Source organism: Delphinus delphis, chromosome 15 (genome assembly GCF_949987515.2).
Source record: "Delphinus delphis chromosome 15, mDelDel1.2, whole genome shotgun sequence".
Lineage (NCBI taxonomy): Eukaryota > Metazoa > Chordata > Mammalia > Artiodactyla > Delphinidae > Delphinus > Delphinus delphis.
The window spans coordinates 68,857,539-68,880,991 of NC_082697.1; the positions used below are offsets into that span (position 1 = coordinate 68,857,539).

Below are 23,453 nucleotides of genomic sequence, written 5' to 3' on the forward strand. Positions count from 1 at the left end.
GATCAATATAATTTATTCATATTAATGGGATGGAAGTTTGAAGGAAGAGGAAGGATGCTCGTCCAATTCTGTAATGACCTAGTAAATAACTCTTTTTTGTTTCATTATTGCTCTTCCTGTTGATGTAAATTTGGGGGAGTCCTGTGTCCTGGAAAATGAAAGAACATAGAAACTTGCTCTTACTTCTTTTCTAAAGACTATTTCTTTAGTCCCTTGAGGCTTTTTATGAATTGGTGAGAGTAGTATATTTTTTAACTTCCAAGAACCCTGTATCTTTCTGTTAGTAGTCTTTTTTTTTTTTTTTTAGTGGATAAAATATCTTTTCTGAGGGTTTATTTTTACATACTATTGTCCTGCCTTGGACAACAAATGAACAGATAAAACTGCACTTGCTTCAGTCATCTGTGGAGCTACTTACTACTCAATAAGTCACCTGGGACTTTTTCTGAATGGCTTTCAGTGCCTTCTTTTTTAATTTCCAAAAAATTTTTTAAAAAATCTCTTCTAACATTTCAGTGGATTTTAAGAAATAAATAACGTATTCAGCCAATCGTCTTAAACTAAACTGTCTCCCGTAATGTCTTAAGTTCCTCTCCTCAGCAGAGAATTTCCCTCCCATGGATAATTTCAGGAACCTACTAGTGGAGACGATCGTTCAATCCATTGTGCTGTCACATGTTATTATGACAGTTGTGTCCCTAAGAGTTTATGAAAATTCCCAATTACAAAATCAGTGGATAAAAAGGCAGAGAGGGAGCAGTTGGAATGGAGAATTTTAAACGAGCACAGGAATTTCTACGGCATTACTGGGAAAGTGTGACATTTCATCATATCTGGATATCATTCAAACAGGAAACTGGTCTTTTCTTATCACCACAAATGCTCTTATTAGTGAGACCACCTCATACATGCATATCTCATCTTCCACCTACAATTCTGAAAGTAGAACAGAAAAATGCACATAAAATTGTGAGTCCAGAAGGTACCCCCTCCCCCGGCCCTTGTGTATGGATGAGGTGGTTTAGGGTGACAGCCTGGACCAAGTTTGCTGGGGCTCAAAGCCCTCTCCACCCTGGGCTTCCCTGGTGGCACAGTGGTTGGGAATCCGCCTGCCAATGCAGGGGACACGGGTTCCAGCCCTGGTCCAGGAGGATCCCACGTGCCGTGGAGCAACTAAGCCCATGCGCCACAACTACTGAGCCTGCGCTCTAGAGTCCGTGAGCCACAACTACTGAAGCCTGTGCACCACAACTACTGAAGCCCGCACACCTAGAGCCCGTGCTCTGCAACAAGAGAAGCCACCGCAATGAGAAGCCCGCGCACCGCAACGAAGAGTAGCCCCCGCTCGCCGCAACCAGAGAAAGCCCGTGCATAGCAACAAAGACCCAACGCAGCCAAAAATAAACCTAAATTTAAAAATTAAATAAATAAATAAATAATAAAATTTATAAAAAAAAAAGAAGCCCTCTCCACCATCTAAAAGTTGTGTGACTATGAGGTTACTTCACATCTCTGGGCCTCTATTTCCTCACCTGTAAAAATGGAGATACTGAGTTTCTAACTTGGAGACTTGAAAGGATTGAAAGAGATAATATATGCAAGGTGCTCATTCCTAGAAAGCCCCCCAAATGGTTTCTGTTGTTGTTTTGTCATAGGTAGTTAAGAGTATAGACTCTGGAGACAGACTTACTAGCTCTGTGACCTCAGACAAGTTATTGAATCTCTCTGTGCCTCTGTTTTCGCACCTGTTAAAGGGAATAATACGGTACTAACTGTGCTGGGTATTCAATGAGCCGGTATATGACTAGCACTTGAAACAGTGCCCGGCATACGGTAAGCATTCAGATACATGTAAGCTGTCATCATCACAATGAGTTTTCTTTGGAAGGATCTTTCTGGCAACCACGTGGAACATGCCTGAGGGAGAAGACATACTGGAGGGTGAGGAGAACATTAAGAGACCCAAATATATGAGATCCCAGTGAGGAAAGACTTGGTGGGGTCTGGCCACCAAGTGAGAAAGCAGTGGGCAAGCAGAGGAGGGGACGGGGAGCTTTTACAGAGGTACAGTGACCAGGACTTGGTGACATGGTGTGGGGAGGAAGCGAGAAGGAATGATCGCCAGGTTTCTATCTTGAGTGACTCGCTGGATAATAAAGCTCTTCACCTAGAAAAGAGATTTGGGAGGATCCGAAGGTCAGGTCAAGGCGGGCAGCTCCAGAAATGCTGAGTTTAACGGGTCTGTTGAATGCTCAGGTGGAACCGTCCTTTGTGTCTTTTGATGTACAGAAGCACAGAAGAGGCGTCTGGATGGGAAATTCAGAGCATCCTGTAAAGAGGAGCAGCAAACATGGATTTGGGGGAGTTCACTTGGAATGCAGATCCTGCAGGGAAGATGGAGGCCGAGGACAGAAGACTTGTGCACACAATGGAAGAGGAGCCAAAGCAGGGAACAGAAGAGGAGTCCCCTGGGAGGGCAGAGAAGAAGCTGGCAGTGAAGCAAGGTAGAGTGACTGGTTAAAAATGCAAACAGTGGCAGAGAGGACAGGAAGGTATGAGGAGAACGGTTACTGGAAGCCAAGATGCAGGGAGGAGGTGGGAGAGGCAGAGGCAAAGCTTTCTCAGAAAAACCTGAGCACAGTTAGCAGCTGAGAAGAAAGAGCCAGTGGAGAGAGTGAGGCTGAAAATGCAGAGCAGACAGAGGAAGACCAGTGTGAGGAAAAGCCCCCTTGAAGGAGACAGAGGGGCAGCAAGGATGAGCACGAAGACGATGTGCTTGAGCATCAGGGACCGAGAACTGGGGGCAGCATCCAGTTTTCTCTGGAAATTAGGAGGCATGTCATCTGAGGAGAGTGGGTGTGTCTGGAGCAGGGTGGAGTGGGTTTGAGAAAAGTAAAAGTCTGGCGAAGGCACTTTGGAAAATGGGATGGGAAACTCAGCCAAGGACTGGAATGCAGTATTAAAAGCCCAGCTGAGCTTGGAGGCCATAAACTTTTGGCAGCCCTAACTTGCATAATTGGATGATCTTTCTAGGTCACACCCTGCATCACAGGTATCAGAGTGAAGATGCCAAGAAGATAAAGGAGTCAGGCTCATATTCTGCAGAATAGGTGAAAAGAAAAGGCCAGCTGGACAGAGTTCCGAAAGTGATGTCATAGAGAGAGGCTTTATGGACTTAGGTCGGAGGACGAAGGGGACTTCATCCAGGGCAGGAGGAACTGGATGGGAGAGAAATCTGAGAGCAAGAGACTGCAGTCAGGTGGTGGACAGAGAATTAGGGCTAAGACTTTTGAAGTGGTTCCTTTTTTTTTTTTAATCTTTATTTTATATTGGACTACAGCTGACTTACAATGTTGTGTCAGTTTCAGGTGTACAGCAGTGATTCAGTTATACATATATGTATATCTATTCTTTTTCAAATTCTTTCCCCATTTGGTTATTACAGAATATTGAGCAGAGTTCCCTGTGCTATACAGTAGGTCCTTGTTGCTTATCTGTCTTAAATATAGTACTGTGTATACGTCAATCCCAGACTCCCAGTTTATCCCTCCTCCCCGACACTGAAGTTGGTCTTAAAACACAATGGCAAATTTCTTTCTGGAAAAGAAAGCCACTTTGCATTTCCACCAGCAATGCATGACACAGGCTTCCTCACCTCTACCAAGGCAGGAACACAGCATTAGTTTCAACTTTGCCAATTTGGTAAATAAAAAATGGAGTCTCGAAGCTTTGTGCTTCTTTGATTCCTTGTAATTTTAAAAAGAGTCACATATTTACTGGTCATCTGTATTTCACCTGTGACTTTCTGTTCATGGGATTTGCTTATGACAGAAGAGTTCTTTAAAGTGATCGATAAGAAAGCTTTATACATTAAGGATATTAACCCTCTGTTGTGGCTGCTCTCAATTTTTTCCAGTTAATCATTTGTCATAATTTTAATGACGATCTATGACAGACAGAATTTTAGTTATTATGTGGTTAAATCTATAGGTTATCTTTTATTGTTCATTCTCTGCATTTGTAAGCCAGAGCATGAAGTAATTTCCATATTTCCTTGTATTTATTTTATGGCTTTTTTACATGAAACTCTTAACCTGTTTGTAATTTATCTTGGCATATAGTGGTGAGGTGAAATCTCACCTGACTATTTTTCTTAATACTAACCTATTGTCTCATACTGTTTCCTTACTGTCCTTATCACCTGCCAACTTCCTAAACATACCAGGGCTTGCTCTTGGGCGGACAACACAGCAGGGAAGCTGATTCGGCAAAGGTCAGAGAAAGAGAGCTAGTGAACAGCATAGACAGGCTCTCCCTCAGACTGGAGTCCAGCCTACCTCTTACCATACCCCAACTGCCCTAAAGCAATGTTAGTTTCCTTAAGCCCTCATCTAAAAGTTTTGAAAACATAACTAAATTAACAAACTGCCCAACAAGCTGATTTATATTAAGGGAAAGTAATTTGATGTGCTCACCACATCTCATCATTAAGAGAACCAGATTTCTGTTTTTTTGTGGGGAAGGCTCTCAGAGAGACCTTGAGTGTATATTTTGGAGACTAGCAGAACACCACACACAGACAGACACGTGAGGGACCCATCTGTACATTAAGACCAGTTCACAGCCCAGGAACTGCAGCCCAGCATCTCTCCAATAACCAGTAGGCTTCTTGAGCCGCAGACCATATAGATAGGTTTTCTTTAATCCATGGGCTTGAGGATGTCTGTGAAGTCCATGAAGTTATATGCAAGTATGTGTTTGCGGAGATTTTTTTCTGGGGAGAGGACTGTTAGAAGCTCCATCAAAATCTACGGGTAGCAAGGTTTCTATTCCTAAAGACTGCTCTAATATTCACAGACTACAATTAAGTCCATCGCCCTGTGACCTGCTGACCACTTGACAAGTCACATATGCTCCACTGAAACTCCTCTCCCCATTTCTCAACTTTTTCTTTTAAGTCCTTCCTCAGCCCAAGTGTATGGCAATTGTTTCCTCCATACAGTTGGGCCACTACAAGTCAGCATTCTGCCCTTAAGGTCACCTGTCAATCTTATGACTAAGACACAGAATAAAGGCTCATCAGACATACTAAAAGGTATGCGGCTCAAAAAAGAGAGGGCAAATGCTGGCTGGTTTCCACTGGGTACCATTCAGATGAAGACATTTGCATTTTAGCAGGATTTAAGCATTCCTTATCATGTTTCTGGAATGCCCAATAGGGGTGCAATCACATGCCCTTTATACAATATTGCTATAAACAATTATAAGGCTAAACATTATTTTGGAGAGTCTAACCAATTAAATCAGGGAAGAAAAAGAAATCATTGAATAATAGCAAAAGAATAGAAACATAACACAGATAATATTGTATACACAGAAAAGTCAAAGAAGTAACAAAATTATCAATTGTAGCTAAAGAAGTTGTAAAGTAAACAAGTATATACAAACATCAATATCACCCATGTTTACCAATTACACTAATTAGGCACTAGTCTCAACAAGAACAACAGCCGCAAAATATTTAGGAAACACATAAAAGCTTTGTGTCTATCAAGAGATGTGCCAACACTCATACTGTAAAGACACCAATTCTCCCCAGGGTCTAGTTCACAGGTTTACTAGACCATAGTTCCTCGGTTTTAGTTATTTCTGTATCCTCAGGACCTAGCCCATAGCAGGCACCCAATAAATATTACCTGGATAAGTGAGCTCCAAATTAATCGAAATCCTAAATGAATTTTTCTAGGAACTAGAAAAGAAGTGACACCAAAATTCATTTTTTGACAGAAACAGGAAAGAATAACTGAAACAGAAGAGTTGAAGGGAACCAGCTCTACCAGATTTAAAACACATTACAGATCAACAGTTAGTAAAACAGTGTGGTACTGGTGTGCACATACATACACACACACTAAAGCCATAAATCAATGGAATAGAAAGCCCAGCTAAAAAAGCAGATATATGAATTATATGCTTAAAAAAAGAGAAGCATTATAAAACAATGGAAAAGTGAAGAATCATGGTGTTACCTATTTCTGTAAATAACACCGAATCATACACCTTTTCTCTTCACCACAAACATCATGGTGTTAAGTATGTTTTCAAGTCAACCTCCAATGCCCTTGTCTTAGTTCTGGCTGCCATCACCTCTCTCAGCCTGTGGCCATAGTTTCCTAGCTAGCCTCCTTTCACCTTCTCCTCTTTTCCTTCTTCTGCAATCCTAACTCCACCTGCTGCCAGACTTGTCTTCCTAAAGCACCCACTTAATTTTTTCAACATTCTGCATGTAAGGGCTCCCCAGTTCCACTGCAGTAGTCCTCAAACCATGATCCCCCCAAAACTGGAACAGAAGCCTTTCTAATGTTGGTCTTCCACAGAGGAGAACAAAAGCCAATCAATACTGCCCGACTCCAAAAAGTTGGTGTTCATGGTCATGGGTGATCATGTATTTTAGTCCTGCCACCTTGGGATTGTTTGGGGATTATTATTAATCCTAGCATGTCCAAAAACGCAAAAGCAGTGAGATTATTGAAAAGGTTATAAGAGGGGATGAACAAGTATAATGAAAATTAAAGAAACTAAAAGTTACACTGTTAAATATGATGACTCAATAGACTTTCAATGTACAGCAAAATTGTCTATTAGGGGGAAGATGGCCATCTTTGCTACACGAGGCAAAGAAAATTGAATATACTGGTTTTAAGACTTCTTAAAGCTTTGAGGAACCAACTTGCTCCTCCAACTGGATGGAAATGCATCCAGGGGTTTGTGAATTTAAATACCACAGTCATTCCGGACTTGAGAACATGTGGATCCACACACAACTTTTCACTACCTAATAACCTTTCAATATCTAATTCGAAAATAAGAGCTGGATAGAGTTTTTCCACTGTTAAGAGTCAGATATAGTTGTCTTTTTCCAATTTATAGACAAAAAAATATTAAGTTAAAGGATACATTTTCAGGGTTTTAGGTTTCCCCTAAGAATTTTTCTTCCCTCTTGGAATTCTTAATCACCTGTCATTCCTGCCTGCCTGTTATCGAGATTGCTAAAGTGTCACATGTCAGAGGTGCCTTCACTGAGCCGAAAGCATATCTCAGAGCCCCCATGCCTGAGTCCATGCTCCATCTATCCTAGCACTCACTGTAGCTAGTGAAGTAGAAATACTCTGGTGTATCTCCCCAAGGTACAGCTGGGCATGGGTTTAAGTGGCCACTCCAGCCCATGCATCTGAAAGTATCCAATGACCACATGAAATCCAAGCTGGTAGATGTGTAAATGTTCACGCTGATAGGTGACAGGTAGCTGGTAGTTGCATACAAGAATTTCTGTCAGTTCTGAACATTTATATATTTAAATATTTGTATTCATTTGAGCACCTGTTTACTTAGTCTACAATTTATCATTTAAACTCTTTAGGAAACATAAACTTGGCTAACCCATGTGGAAGAACACCGAGAAACCATAGAAGAAATGCTAATGAAACATTAAAGGGGAGATCAAATTGACTGCTAGATCAAAAGGTATCTCTGATAAGACACCTAAAAAAGAACCGAGGGAAAGGAGAGGAAGAGAAACATCTTAGGACTAATTAAAAGGAAGTGGCCTATGCAAATAATCAATAAGCGGTAATTAATGTGAAATATTAGGACACAGGAAACAAGTCTTACAACCTGGAGGGCTGAGGTGAACTGAATATTGTTTTCACATCATTTGCTACAAATAGGCTCTACCTACTCAAAAGCAGTTTCTTATATAAATCACAGGGTTAGATTTTCAACAGAATCTGCTTTATCTTCTGAAACTTATATCAAATCTGCACCTAGTCATAGACATGCTCTCTCAAGATTCCATAACTGCTTTCATTAAGTAATGTATCTGAGAATAAGAATATCAGCTTGTTTATATTAAAATATATGAATAAATCAAGATATGGCATTAGCATTTCATTATTAACACCTGAAATGTTAGAATAGGTACATTTGGCTATATTCAAATTATCTGCTTGTATGTCCATCTTTCCACTCAAGTTCCTAGGAACCAGTTATGTTTTTAACCCCAGACGCTAGCATTTGACAGGTTCTCAATAGACAGGTTCTCAATAGTTACCAGTTGAGCTGAACTGGTAACTGAATGGTGAAATTGACAACTGAACATTAATTCCATGGCAATTAAATAAACAAATGACATACAGAAAACTTGAACATATAAGGAAATATGAATATAGGGACAATGGTCATTTCAACCTTAGTGGAAAAAATTAAAGTAAGTAGCAAATTTTAAAAAGACAATGTCTAGTGCTACTAGGGTGACGGTGAGACATGGCATTCATCATGTCGCGCACAGTGACATGCGTTGCCATGCAACATTACTTGCTGTGCTGCAAGTGAAATGATAGCGCTATCTTGTTAGAAGGCACTGTTAAAACTACTTAGTTCTGCTGCATCAGCCCATGGCTACATTCCAATAAACCTTTTTTACAAAGCAGAAGGTAGACAGGATTTGGCCTGCAGGCCAAAGTTTGCCAACGCATAGACTAGGGGATCCAGAGAAAGGAGGCCAATTTCAGGATGAAGTTCATGAGTTTGGTGTTAGCAGGACATTTAAGTGGAGACGTTCAATCTAGAGATGAAGAGATGCCAGGGCCAGAGGAATAAAACTGAGGCATCAGCCAGGTGGTGGCAGTTATGGGGCTGAGATCACCCAGGCGGAATGGCCTCAGAAGAGAGGACATGAAGGGCACTTCCTTGTCCGAATACAAGGGCAGATGGGCAATGTCTTCGGGTCACTACAGTCCTGGAACGGTAGAGGCATATGGCCTAATCTCCATTAACTCCCTTAACTTAAAAAGAGGCTCCTATTTTAACTTAGGGCTTTCATCCCCTTTCCCAAGATTAAAAACTTTAAAGTTTCAGATTCATAGATGAAAAAGAAAACTTCCCACTGGCTGGAAAGTAAGGCAATTCTAAAATAAAATGTCTATCAACTTCTTAATGTTTCACTTTTATTATGAATTTTACACTCAAAACATATATAACATGTGCATTAAGTATGATGAATGATGACAGAACAAATGTTTGGTCTCCAACTTAAGAAGAAGTGAAGAAGTTCATTACCAAAACACCACTGTCCAACTTTCATACCATAAGAATTAGTCTCTAAACTAGATATCAAAGCAGGCAGTCCAAGACCAGATAAAGCTTGAAGATACATTTTCTTTGGCCTACGCAGTGTTTTGTTTTTTTTTTTTAGTTGCCAACATTAAACATCAAGAAATCAGCATTCTGGAATATCATTAGCAACAAGGAGATGTGACTATACGACACACATTTCACCATGGCAACAACTGGCTGGAGCTGAGAGCAACTCTCCCCTTTAAATGAACATGTACTCACTAATTCACTGCAGTCCTCATCATCCCCTATTGCCTTGAACCTATCTCCTACTTCACTTACTACTTTTTTTTTTTTGCGGTACGTGGGCCTCTCACTGTTGTGGCCTCTCCCGTTGCGGAGCACAGGCTCCGGATGCGCAGGCTCAGCGGCCATGGCTCACGGGCCCAGCCGCTCCGCGGCATGTGGGATCTTCCCGGACCGGGGCACGAACCCGTGTCCCCTGCATCGGCAGGCGAACTCTCAACCACTGCGCCACCAGGGAAGCCCACTTATTACTTTTAATTGCCCTGGCACTTGAATTTGCGACCCCTGCTTACAAAGTATGATTGTGGTTTCCAACTTTTTGCAATATGGGAGACATTATGTAAAGCAAAAGTTCAGACTCTCTCACCAGGAACATTACAGGTCCATAATCCCTTATCTATCACTTTGAAATAAAAAAAAAAAAAAGTTTTTTGTAGCTCATTTGGCAACATAACTTGACCTAAGCTAACATGAAGCTATTTTTAATCTTTAAGGATTCCATTTAGTGTGAAATACATTCATATATTTTGCTATGGAAATAATAACATGTATGATGATTACAGGCTGCTGCCCCAGACCCTACTGGAGATATTACATAACAGCATATATGCATTATTACTTTTCTTTTCTTTTTAATTATTTATTTTATTTTATTTATTTATGGCTGCATTGGGTCTTCACTGCTGGGCGCGGGCTTTCTCTAGTTGCGGTGAGCAGGGGCTACTCTTCGTTGCGGTGCATGGGCTTCTCATTGTGGTGGCTTCTCTTGCTGCAGAGCACGGGCTCTAGGTGCACGGGCTTCAGTAGTTGTGGCTCGTGGGCTTCAGTAGTTGTGGCTCGTGGGCTTCAGTAGTTGTGGCTCGCGGGCTTCAGCAGTTGTGGCTCGTGGGCTCTAGAGCGCAGGCTTAGTAGTCGTGGCGCACGGGCTTAGTTGCTCTGTGGCATGTGGGAGCTTCCCAGACCAGGGCTCGAACCCGTGTCCCCCGCATTGGCAGGTGGATTCTTAACCACTGTGCCACCAGGGAAGTACCTAATTTTCTTTAAAATCTGAAAAATTCTGAGTTCTGAAACTCATCTGATCCCAGGGGTTATAGATAAAGGACCATGGGCCTGTTATACTTTTACTATCTGCGTTTAAGAAAACAATACACAAAGCAGATAGAAGTGTAATAATATTTTTAAATGGATTTATACTGGATTAATTATAATGGCATCTACCTACATTTGAGAAACAGAAATAGAATGATATAAGCAAAACCATCCCAGTCTGATAAGAACGCGTAGAGCACATGCTGACTCTAGGACCCTATACCCCAGTGCTGATTCCCGGGGTGGGGGAGGGGGTCCTGCCATGCACACACTGGCAATCACTGGCACCAAGGTAATTCCATATTAGAGTAACATGCTGCGTTCACATACTCCATATGATATGTGAAAATGATGCTTATGGCCACATCCTTTTAGGGCTGTTTTTTTTTTTCAGTGAACAATGGGTTTTCACTCACCTATAAATAACCTGTTTGCTATTCTAGGATTTCACAATATGTAAAGTACATAACAAGGCCACAGAAGATCAGATTCAGAAGAAGCTGCAAAGACACCGGACTCCTTTCCACCCCCACTCTATGCAGAGACTGGATGGAATCCACTCAGACTGAAGCAGAGCACAGCTACCTCCCCTTTCTCAGAATTACTGTTCAGAGGAAATCAGTGTGAGTAAAATGAGGCAGCAGAGTAGGCAAGGGATGTAGAATGTGATGCTGGCAAAAGTAAGGGTATGGTCTGTACTGTCAAACATAGGAAGGGCTGTCTCATGGAAGAGAGACAAGATGGATTCAATGTGGCACCAGAGGACTGCTCTGGGGTGTGCGGGGGTAAGGGGTATTTGACTCACCTTGAGAATTAGTGCTGCCTGCCTGGAGTAGAAGGTCATTAGATACCTGTGCCCTTCAGGGAGGGTCAGCAAAGAACGTAACAGAATAAAACAAGCCAGGTAGGGACTGGACGGCTCATGCCCCACCCAGATGGGACAGCTGCTGCTGAGCTCCTGATGCCAGTGCTCGGGAGGGATGCTAGGCACTGCCAGGTCTTCCGAGATTTTAGAAGCAGCTGGAAATCCAGGTTTTCATGTGAAAACTTCTCATTTTTAAATATGAGCCAATGATTGTAAAAAAATAAATAAATACTGAATAGGCCAAAGAGAACACATCTCTGGCCTGCAAGCAAGCAGTGTGGAGCTTTGGTTTTGATAATTCAGACGTCCAGACCCTGGAAGGACTAGAACAGGGTTTCTCAACCTCAGCAGCCTTGGCATTTGGGACCAGATAAGCCTGGACTGTGAGGCTGTCAGGTGCATTGCAGCATATTCAGAAGCCTCCCTGGCCTCTATCTACCCCTCCCCCAGTCAAGTCACAACAATCAAAAAATGTCTCTGGACATTGCCAAATGTCCCCTGGGGGGGCAAAACCATACCTTGGTAAGAGCCACTGGACTAGAGCAACATCCAACTCTCAGCCTTCAGGATTTTACGAAGGCATCACTCACGACTCAAACAACAGGTTTTTCACATAAGAGTTGCCCACGTGGAGATTTATAGCTGCTTTGGAATCAGAAACCTGGGTTTGAATGCACAGCTCTGTCATTTACTAGCCTGATGACCTCTCCGAGTTCTGGCTGCCTCATCATTAAATCAGGAACAAATAACATTGCCTCTTAGAGCTGCTGCAAGAATGTGGTGAGATAATTTATGCAAAGTACTGAGCCCAGCGGCTTAACAAGCACCAAAAGCTTTTAATAAACATTAATCCTTCCCTGGTGAAAAGGCAGCCCAAATTCTGTAGTCGGAAGCACATGGGATCCAGAGTCAGAAGCCCTGGACCCAAGTCGTGCCTCGGCCACTTAGTAGCTGTGCGATCATGGCAAGTCATTTTCCCCCTTTCTAGAATAGAAATGATCATTGCCAGTAGGTGAGAACCAAGCCAGGTGGTCTGGTACAGCATTTGGCAAACTAAACCAACTAGAGAAAAGTTGATGATTAGTACTATCAAATCTTTTAAAGGTAAAGGAAAGAATGAGCTCTTCAACAAATCCAAAGAACTGAGAATGCAGTAATATCAGGGTAAGGTACAGGGAAAAAAAGAAAAATAATCATAGGGATTCTGAACCTCCAGGTCCTTCTAGACAAGCAACTGCCACCTGGTGGCCCACACACCAAATCTGGTCACCGATATATTTTGTTTAGCCCCGCACAGTATCACGGTGATTGTCTCCTTTGCGCTAAATGCCATCTAACCTTCATTAAAATCCAGATTTCAGGCTTTTCTGGAAAGCTACAAAGATTGAGTCACTCTGGGGCCATAATCCCACATGCCCCTTTGGTGAGATCATGGCGGGGGGGGGGGTGGGCACGCCCCCAACCCTTACCTGGCCTCAGTCACTCATTTATTTTACTAGTCTGGCCCCTCTAGGCATTTGAGTCTGTAAACTTGGCTTATCTAAAGCCAACTATCTGGGAAAGCATTTGAACCTCCAGGGAGCACTTCAATCAAGGCAGAAACCCACGCCCAATGAGACACTCCCTCCCAGAGCCTCACCTAGGTAATAACTCTCCTGGTTAGTCCTTCAGCTTCCTTTTCTCCTGGACACTTCGACCTCATAACTAAACTGTCCTCAAGTTCCTCATCCTGTGTACAGCTTCCTCCATGCAGGGCATCACCTCCCCAAAATCACCACCTGCATCCACTGCATTATCTGCATCAAGGATTTCCAAACAACAAAATATCTTTCTTAGCAGGACTACAAAAGACACGACATGATGTTTCTTGTTTCCTGACCAGCGCCCCGGTTTCCCCAACTCTCAGTCCCTGTTGTTCAGACAGGGTTTACTCCATACCCATTTCCAGGGAAAAGCATGGGACCCAGTCAGAAGCACTCAGAGTCCATCTTGGGTCTTTGGCAACAGTGACTGGAAGAAAAATATTCTGTCCCTCTGGGACGAGACTGGAAGAAGGGGGTGGGGCTGGGGGTTCTCCTTGTGGACACAGCTTGTCTAAAGAGTGGAAGCCCTGGATCCAGACCAACCTGCAGCCATACTCCTTTTGGATCCTTTGGGCACATGTAAGCCTAGAAATTCCCATGTTCGCTTATAGCAGTTTGATTTGGGTTTTCTTACAATCAAAAGAGACCTCATCAATATTAGAGAAATTTGAAAGAAGTGCTCAAAGATGGAAACAAAGGCTTCGCTCAAACTTTCTCCTGTTTTTTGGTTACCTCTCTCCATCCAATAAGAACTGGCACTAGCCACCCTTCTATAAGCACTGAGCTCAGGGTAGATAATTATTTCTTTGCTTGCCTATCTCTTCCACAAATCTACTGAGCTCCTTCAGGGCAGAAACTGTGTCGTATTCACTTTTGACTCTTTAATACCTCACACACTGGCACACAGTTCGGGCCAACAAGTGTCTGTTGAATGGATGAATCAACAAAAGTCAGGGGGACGAAAGGAACCATCCTCATTCTCTCATTTGGGACACCCATATCAGGAGAACACCTCTTAAGCCTTGACCCTATGGGACACAAACCATCTTCTGAAACAGACTCATCTACCCCTTGTAAGCAAATTGCATCATGAGAACTCACTCCTTCCAGCCATTACTAATTCTCCCACATGTCCATCCCATGGAACCTCACTGTGGGGTTACTCACAAGTTCCTCATTTTGCGAAGAGAATACTTCATCACAAGACACCACCTAGAACTCTACAAACTGATAGTACACACTATGGGCAAGCCATTCACACAGATAACTTCATTCATTAGTGCGTGTGTGCTTTTTAGCCTTTGTTTTGACCCAAATATGACCAGAAGCCTGATTCTGGTGCCCACCAACCCTCTGCTTCTGCCCAATAACAATTCTAGGCTCTCTCCTACCTCCATTTTCTCTCCCTAGTCCTTTACAATTACTTAAGTGGAAAAAAAAATACAGATATATCTAGGAAATCAATAGCAGTAAAGCAACAGGTTCCCCAGTAAAAACAGTTTGACTTTCGGTGCATAATTGTCATACCCTTAATAGCTCTGTAATAGCTGCAGCTTCCACTGCATCAAGCAATAAAGATTTTCAAACAGAGTCAAAGGTCAGGGCCAGAATTATAGTCCTAGGATGAGTCACACCACTTACTCCATCCAATTCTCATTTTCCCATACTTGGGCCCACACCACCAGGGCAATCTAGTGAGAACTGGATTTACATTCGTTTAACAATATTTACTGAGTATGTACCATGTTATAGGAACCACAGCAGTCCCTGGGAATCAAAGAAGAATGGGCAAAAACTCTTAAAGTGTTTAGTCTAATGGAGAACGCTGGCAAGTAAAGAGGCAATTACATTATGCAAAAACAGGTGCTACGTGGAATTATGAAAGCACCAAGGAGGGACATCCAATTTATGCTGGAGCATCAGGGAAGGCCTTTTAGAGGCAGAGATCTTTATGAGGAGACCTGAAGGTTGAGCAGGAGGTGGCCTAGGGCAGGTGTGATGAAAGAGGCTTCCCAGAGTTCCAGGTAGAGGCTAAAACATAAGAAAGCACAGCCTCCTCTGGAAACTGAAAGTAGGCAAGTATGGCTGGAATTTAAAAGTGTAAAGAGAGTAGCTGCTACAGAGGAAGCAGGGGCCAGAGACACCCTGAACAGCTTCCCTGAACGGCTCTGTAGCTTTTAAAGCCTCAGAAATTTGTTTAAAAAAAAAAAAAAATCACTTGCCTGATACAATGTACAAACAGGCCAAAATGACTATCTGACAAATACACTTTGACACTCACTAAGTACTGATTCCACAATTCACGTTACTGAGAACGCTAGGAGGGGCAGAAAATTCACAGAAATTATCTTGTAATTCATTTACAGATTCTTGGTTGAAACATTAGCCGTCACTAATACTCTGTCTACCTTCCTCTCTCTCAGCATTATTTCTATCATTCTCCCACAAATAACAGAAAAGCAGGCACACCTAGGCTTTAGCCTAGACAGGAATTAACTCTGGAAATAGGATAAATGCACACCAAGCTAACAGGGTGGGGTACCAAAAAAAATTAAACAACAAAACTAAGCAGAAAGTTGAGGGAAACGAAACAGTAAAGAGCAAATTTAGAAAACGCAAGAGGAAGTAAAAGTATTTTCATACACACACAAAAAAAGAAGTGTCCCACGTGCTCCGGCCAAACCAAACTCCGCCTTTGACTCAACTGCCGAAAGAAGAAGCAAAAGCTGTGAAAAATTCCCACTTTCATATCTCTTCCCAGAATAAACAGCAAAATCCGTACCATACAGCTAACTTGCCCTGGAAGACCTTGAAATATTCGCCCCAGATAAAACAGCACATGACAATCACCTCCAGAAGCTCTCAAAACCACAAACCAGTCCTGTTCCAACAGCCCGGTCATCTACAAACTCTAGTCTATTCTGTCATTACAGAATCAATGCTTGTCAAGCAGTCGAGGAATCCCAAAGAAATATCGTGCAGGATGTGCTTCCAAATCCAAAGTGAGAAAGGCTTTAAAAAAAAAAAAAAAGTAATTTCCTTTTAAATTGGCACTAGGCGTTTCCAGAATCCTTTTCTCCCAATTCCAACTTATTAAATGTCAAGCCATCCCGTTCATATTCGCCCCTGGTCTGGAGACGGCACCACCTCTAAATTCTCTCAAAGAGCGTTCTGAAACTCACTAGGCAGATCCGCTGGGCTTTAATGACCCTTTACTTCTTTACTGCCACCATACACTTGTAAGCTAGGCTTTGCGGCAGCTGGGCGACCCGGAAAGGCTGAGAATGCCGCCCCAAGCCCCGCAGCCTCGGACACACCACTGATCGGAGTTTCAGCCGCAGGCGGCGGCCCGGGCCGGCTCGATCTCCTGGTGGGAAAGACAGGGGACAGGTCCAGTCCCCGGAGGGCGATGCTTCGCGGGCCAGTGGGGACCCTGAGGGGTGGGAGCAGGGAGGCGCGGCCCGCCCCGCCGGTCTCCGGGGGCCAGGCGGCGGCCCAGAGCCGGGCGCCAGGCCGCGGCATGGCGCCGCCCCCGGCCCCGAGCCCCGCCGGCCTCGGACGGGGCGGCGGCCGGGCCCGGAGCGGCCGGGCCCGCGGAGGAGCCGGCCGGCCCCCGTCCGTGACCCCCGGCCCCCGGCCCGCGCAACCCCCGGGCGGCCCGGCGCGGCGCACTCGCCTGCCCACGGTCTGGTTGGCCAGCTGCTTCATGCGGTTGAACTGTTTCTTCATGGCGACGGCGGCGGCGGCCCGCGGGGCTCAGGCCGGGCGGGACGGGGTACGGCCTGGCGGCTCCTACATCGCTTCGCGGCCGAGGCGGAGGCGGCGGCGGCAGCGGCGGCGGCTCCCCAGGCCCGCGGCCCCGCCCTCGTCGCGTCACTTCCAGCGGCGCCGCCCGCCGGGCCCGCGGGGTCTGGTCCGGCGAAGAGCGCCAGGCCCAGTGCGGCGCGCAGCCAGGCCTCCGCCCCCGGCCCGGGGGCCGCCCGATTCCCAGCCCGCAGGCGGTCCCCGGGCCTCGCGACGCGCGGCCGCCCAGGGCCCTGCGGTCCACTCGGACCTCGGCGTGCTTTCGCTCAGCGATCGCCCGCCCGAGGGATACTTAACTCACTTCCCAGACTAGATCTCAAACACACGGTGGACAAAGCAGACACAAAGAGTGTAGACGGTGCGACTCCGTCCAAGAACCGCCAAAACTCATCTTCAGGGCTAGACACCCGGGCAGGGCTAACTGAGGGAGGGGGGCCGAGGTGGACCCGAAAAGGAGCTTTGGGACGACGGAAATGTTCAAAGTCTTTAGCAGGGCCGTACTTATGCACAGGTGTAGACATTTGTCAAAATGCACCTATCTGTACTCTTAAGAGGGATGCGTGTCACCATGTACATTTTACCTCGATTTTTTTAAGAAAAAAAATGGTTGCGTGAAACTCACAAGCTGCAGGACAGTGTGATGCCACTTAGTAAAAAAGTCAAAGGCAATTAAATATATTTTACTCCTATTCAAAAAGTATTACTCTAGTACTGCTTTTCTTTTATTGATTAAAATCTACCTTGCATATCATTCCGTATAAAAAAAAAATCAGAGGCAAAGTGTGTTTTCTACGAACAGGAGCTCAGAGATGGCACCTTTAGTGCGGCTGTGATGGTGGCCGCGTCCAGGGGGCCGAGGTGGTGCAGGGCACTGGGAAAATCACGGAAGGAGAGGAGAAGAGCCCAACTCCAGCGCTGGGAAGTCATGGATGAACAGAGGCCCGAGAGGGGACAGGTCACTGGAGACGGGCCCTTTGTTATGTCCCAGGCCAGGCCTGGGCGTTGCCAGGCAGGTGTGGCCATTGAGGGGCCCTCGCAGCCCACATTGCCTAGAAGCCCCTCACTGTGCTTTGATTCTTAACCTCACGCTGGCAGCAGTGCAGTGACACTTGGCGGGATTGTCCGACTGTGCTGGACACTTTTTTCGGAGAGGACCAGGTCAGTTCTATGACCTGCTTTGATGTCCTCCTAGTTTGGTGGCCTTGGCTCCTGCTTAGGCCATTCCCTGGGGCAAGTGGGTGGTACTGTGGCATCTTTCACAGGCCACATTTCTAGTTTCACAAAAGATGTGCTGAGGAAGGGAGCTGAAAATGTAGAAGTACCTGACTCTACAACAGAGGAGGTTGAAGACTCTCAGTCAGTCTTAAAATCAGAGGCTGAGAGACTTAGAATCTTTGTAGTGATGTAGACAAGAAGTATGAAACCTCAGAGCTTCAACGAAAGCAGCAAACTGCAAGTTACAGACATCAATTACACCAGAAAGACGTAGAAATCAAACTTCTTAAAGCAAGGCAGATAGCACTAAAGGATCAGTTGCTAAAGGTGCAGTCAGTCACCCAGATAGTAAATCTTGAGGATGGCCTTGTGCCCTCAACTCGTGTACCCTCTTCAGTGGGTTATGATATCTATCAGCATGCTTTAGGTTTCCAGAATGATGATATGGACTTTGCTGACCTAATTTGGTCACAACAAGAAATAGATTGTCAAAAGAAGTTTTAAGACTTGAGGCTGATGTCAGCCATTGGAGACATTTTGCTCAAACTTCTACAGCATTTCATTTAGATCTATAGCTTTGATGTAAATGAAATCTACAAACTGCAAAATACCATCAAGGAATTTGAACAGAATCTAAATAAGGAAATTGATGACCATCAACTTGAAATAGCAGTGTTGCAGGAAGTTCATCAACAGAAACTGGCAGAAATAAGTCGCAGGCATCAAAAACAATTAAAGGGGCTTCCCTGGTGGCGCAGTGGTTCAGAGTCCGCCTGCCGATGCAGGGGACGCGGGTTTGTGCCCCGGTCTGGGAAGATCCCACATGCCACGGAGCGGCTGGGCCCATGAGCCATGGCCACTGAGCCTGCGCGTCCGGAGCCTGTGCTCTGCAATGGGAGAGGCCACAACAGTGAGAGGCCCGTGTACTGCAAAAAAAAAAAGAAAAGAAAAAAAAAGAAACAATTAAAGGACTATGAGGGAATGATTCATGATATGCAAAAAGCTATTGAAGTCCTAGCAGCTGAAAAACTAGATTCCACCAAAAAAAATCAAAGGACTTGAGATTAGAGTAAAATATCTTTAAAAAAATTATCTTCTGTAGAAAAGGAAAGGGATGCTTTCATTAGAGAACAAGACCAGATAAATGAAATGAACGAAAGAACTGAAGAAGGTGAGTTGCAACCTTCTCTTAGGAAGTGGAGTGATGCTGTGACAGAAAAAGAAAAAGTTCTTCCACAGAGTACATCACTGGAAGAAGTGTCCGGATAGCAACAGCCACTGTCTGTTGCTGAAAATGAAATAATGCGATTGAGTAGCTTAAAGCAGGATAAAGATCTCATGGAAGAGAACCTGAAACTTCAAAAATGAGTCCAAGTTTTAGAAAAAGAAAATTCATTATTAAATAAAGAAAAGGAAGAACTTCAATGATCACTTGTCAAATTGAGCAATGAATATGAACTCATTGAAAGAACAGCTACAGGAGACATGGATTCGGATTCAGAAGTACATCATTTAAGATGTGACTGGGAAATCAAAGAAGGAAAAGTCAATGAGAGTACTACTTAAAAGAAATTACTGATTTCTGAGTTAGGAGAGTTGCACAGGCAAAAACCAAAAACTACAATGCACGTGGTTTTGATGAAAGATCAGCAAACAGAACAACAAGATGAAGGAGACAGCATCATCAGTAAAGTAAAACAAGATCTAGAATATGAGAAAAAGAGAGTTCGTTAACTTGAAGATGATAAAGTGAACATTACTAAAGAGTTAGATGGGCAAAAAGAAAATTTAATTCATTTAAAAATGGAAAAAGGACAGTTAGAAGCAGAATTTTTTCAGGATGAACAGAGACTGTTGGAAGAAAGGAAGTATGAGCAAACTATTAAAGAACTGTCAAATACAGATAACCCAGACAGCTGTGCCTTACAGCTGGAGCATGAGTGTTTAATTAAACTCAGTCAAGAGAAAGACTGTGAAATATCAAAACTCAAAAAGAATATTGAGCAGATGATTGCTGAGCACAAAGAAACTAAGGAAATTTTGTCATCTAGTTTAGAAGAGCAGAAGCAATTGAAACAACTCATAAGAGAGAAAAAAAAATTTATTGAAAAACTTCAAGGAAGTTCACAGCTTTGGGAGGAGTTAGATCAATATACTCAAGCCTTAAGAAAAATCGAAATTTTACAGCAAACCATAGAGGAAAAAGATACAAGGCTTGCATCCATGAAAGAAGAAAATAGTCACCTGAAAGAAGAATTGGAATGACTGAGGGAAGAACACAGTCAAACCGCACCTATGGTTGACCCTAAAACTCTAGACACTGTTACAGAACTAGAATCTGAGGTATCTCAAGAGAGAACAGTTGAAGATAATCTTGAGGTTAAACCTCATCAAAAGATAATTGAAGATCAAAACCAGAGTAAAATGCAACTACTTCAATCTTTACAAGAGCAGAAACAGAAAAATCCCAAATACCAACATGAGCAAATGAATATTAAACACAATCAGCTCTTTTTGGCCAAAGGGGAGGAAAAGGAGAATTTGCAAAATGCAATAGAACAAATCAAAACCCAGCCACTGGAAAAATTCCAGCACACGCCAACAGAACATTCTGATACTTTTCAAGTAACAGAAGCTCAGAGTCTTAATATAGAAAATGGAAATGAAAAGCATGACTTATCTAAAGCCGAAACTGAAAGATCAGTACAAGGAATAAAAGAACAAAAATTGGAGATTAAACTTCTAATTGAAAAGAATACCCTTTTAACTGAACAGATTGATCAGCTGTCCAAAGGTGAGATTGGTAAACTAACGCAGTTTATCCAGCAAAAAGATTTGTGTCTTCACATGAAAGTATCTTCAGCTTCCTCCAGTGACCAAGATAATGGACAGAGTCAACAGCGATTGCGAGCCTCTGCTTTGGAAAGAGAACAAATATTAGCTGTTTTAGATGAGAAGACTAGGGAAAACAGCAATCTTAAAAGAGAAAACTTGAGAATGATGTGGATATAATTGTTGCCAAAGAAGCAGACCTCATGAAACTCAAAGATGCAAATACAAAACTCTCCACCAGATTTGAAAGCAGTGGTCAGGATATGTTTAGAGAAACGATGCAGAATTTGTCCCACATCATTCGAGAAAAAGATATGGAAACTGATGCTTTGACTCAGAAGTGTCAGACTTTACTGGCAATACTGCAAACGTCCAGCAATGGTGATGAAGTGAGAGGTGTTAATATGGATCAGTCTGAGGAGCTTCTACAGGAACGTGATAAATTAAAACAGCAAGTTAAGATAATGGAAGAGTAGAAAAAGCACGTGATGGCCACTGTATAAAATATGCAGCGTGGGTCACCCCATCTTCAGACAGAGCTTCAACAACTTCAGGCACGGGTTTTAGTTGACAATGATAATAATTCTAAACTACAGATGAACTATACTGACCTGATCAAACTTACGATGGGAATGAAATCAAACTCAAAAACTTGGAGAAGCAAGTAGTGCAAATTCAGTTTAGCCTAGAGCAGCTTTGCAATACAAAGATATTCTGTTAGGGTTGTTTGACCTTATTTTACTACAGTCCAATGAATCACTTACATCCGAGTCAGCAGCCTCTCTGAAGGCAATGAAACCTGGTGGATTGAGTGAATCTTCTAAATTGCTCAAAGAAGAGACAGAAGAGTTAAGAAAATTAACGGAGGAAAAAGATGCAACCATTAGAGCACTCCAGGAAGGTAATCATAGATTGATTCCATTGCAGACAGTTCAGAACTAGAAAGAAAACGACGTGAACAAATGGATTCAGAAATGAAGCAGCTACGGGAGAAACAAGATGACTTGCAAAACTTACTTAAGGAAAAAGAGCTTTTAATCAAAGCAAAAAGTGATGAATTACTTTCTTTAAGTGAAAATTTCACTAATGTAGTGAGTGAAAATGAACTTTTGAGGCAGGGAGTAATCAACCTGAAGGAGAGAGTCGTCAACTTTGAACTGGATATGTGTAAACTAAAAGAGGAAAATGAAAAATTAGTAGAAACATCTAGGGAAGAGGAAACAAAATCAAAAGTCAAAGATGTGGTTTTCTATGATGTGGAGAGAGAAAGAATTGGAATACGTTGCAATGAAGGAGAAGGTGCTTGCTTTTGAGTATCTTTTGAAAGAAACAGAACTCGGCAAGACAGGGGAATTAAGTCAGTTTTTAAATGCAGTTACATCAATGCAAGAAAAGACTGTTATGTTCCAACAGGCCAGAAATGAGACCATGTTGGCATTGAAACAGAAACAAATAGAAAACTGTGCCCTCCAGAGTGAGGTTCAACATTTACACGACAAAGAACTACACTTAAAGCAGGAGCCAGAGAGATCGCATAAGCACGCAGTAGAATCAGAAGTGTCTCATAACCGCGAAGCTTTGGCTGCAGAAGACAGAGCAGCTAAACTAAGAATGAAAGTCACTGCATTGGAGGAAAAGCTCCTTTTATCTTCCAATGCGAGGGAAAATGCAAATCAGCAAGCCAGTTTGCAGATAGAGTCGTTGAAGGAACAACTGAATGTTCTCACAAAGCAGAGAGATGACATTTGGCTACAGCTTTCTGTTTCCCAAGAACAAGAAAAGTAGTATGCACAAGCGCTAAGCTAACATGAGGATGGTAGTCGCAGAATGGATGGAAATAGTTGCAGATAATCTAGAAGGAAAACTAATATCGGCACAAGGACATCAGGAGAAAGTGAATGCTGCCTTGACTCTGAAGGAAGAACAAATTAAAGATCTGAAAAAACAAAATGAGGTCCAACAGGAAGTGCTGGATGATGTACAGAAGAAACTGATGAACCTACTAAGTAACACAGAAGGAAAAGTTGACAAGAGCCTCACGAGGAACGTCTTCTTGGGGTATTTTCAAACACCAAAACAACAACGTCATGAAGTGCTACAGATAATGGGTAACATTCTGGGTATTAGAAAGGAAGAAATAGATCTTTTTTTTTTTTTTTTTTTTTTTTTTTTTTTTTTGCGGTACGCGGGCCTCTCACTGCCGTGACCTCTCCCGTTGCGGAGCACAGGCTCCGGATGCGCAGGCTCAGCGGCCATGGCTCACGGGCCCAGCCGCTCCGCGGCATGTGGGATCTTCCCGGACCGGGACACGAACCCATGTCCCCTGCATCGGCAGGCGGACTCCCAACCGCTGCGCCACCAGGGAAGCCCTGGGCATCTTCTTTTAAATGCTGTTACTGATGTTTTGCCCACATATACATCTTTGCTGCTGTCACCTGGCAAGAGGGCTGGAGTTGTGCGGAAAGACCTTTCAAAGCCATAGATGATTCTTCAGCCAGAGACAACATGGCACTTTTAAGAAACCAAGTCACTGAAAAAGGCATGTATTTTGACTTTGCTTGATAAAAATACGAATACTTAAAAAAAAGTGTGTTTTAAGGACTTCAAAGATATTGACCCACCTTCAGACAGTGGTTACTTCTTGT

The 23,453-nt window shown here is 43.3% G+C and overlaps 1 protein-coding gene and 2 pseudogenes across 4 annotated transcripts in view; 2 read left to right on the plus strand and 1 right to left on the minus strand.

Moving 5' to 3' along the window:
- ARHGAP17 (Rho GTPase activating protein 17) overlaps window positions 1-16,788 on the minus strand; it is an 88,923-nt gene extending 72,135 nt beyond the window's left edge. For all 4 annotated transcript variants that reach the window (XM_060031940.2, XM_060031938.2, XM_060031936.2 and 1 more), the window contains exon 1: window positions 16,634-16,788. In XM_060031940.2, the coding sequence (XP_059887923.1) occupies window positions 16,634-16,686 (53 nt within the window). In that variant the 5' untranslated portion in view covers window positions 16,687-16,788. The remainder of the gene's footprint in view (window positions 1-16,633) is intronic.
- Window positions 16,789-17,941: 1,153 nt separating this feature from the next.
- On the plus strand, window positions 17,942-18,714 carry LOC132437682 (thyroid receptor-interacting protein 11 pseudogene; annotated as a pseudogene).
- Window positions 18,715-18,957: 243 nt separating this feature from the next.
- On the plus strand, window positions 18,958-23,101 carry LOC132437683 (thyroid receptor-interacting protein 11-like; annotated as a pseudogene).
- Window positions 23,102-23,453: the final 352 nt, after the last annotated feature.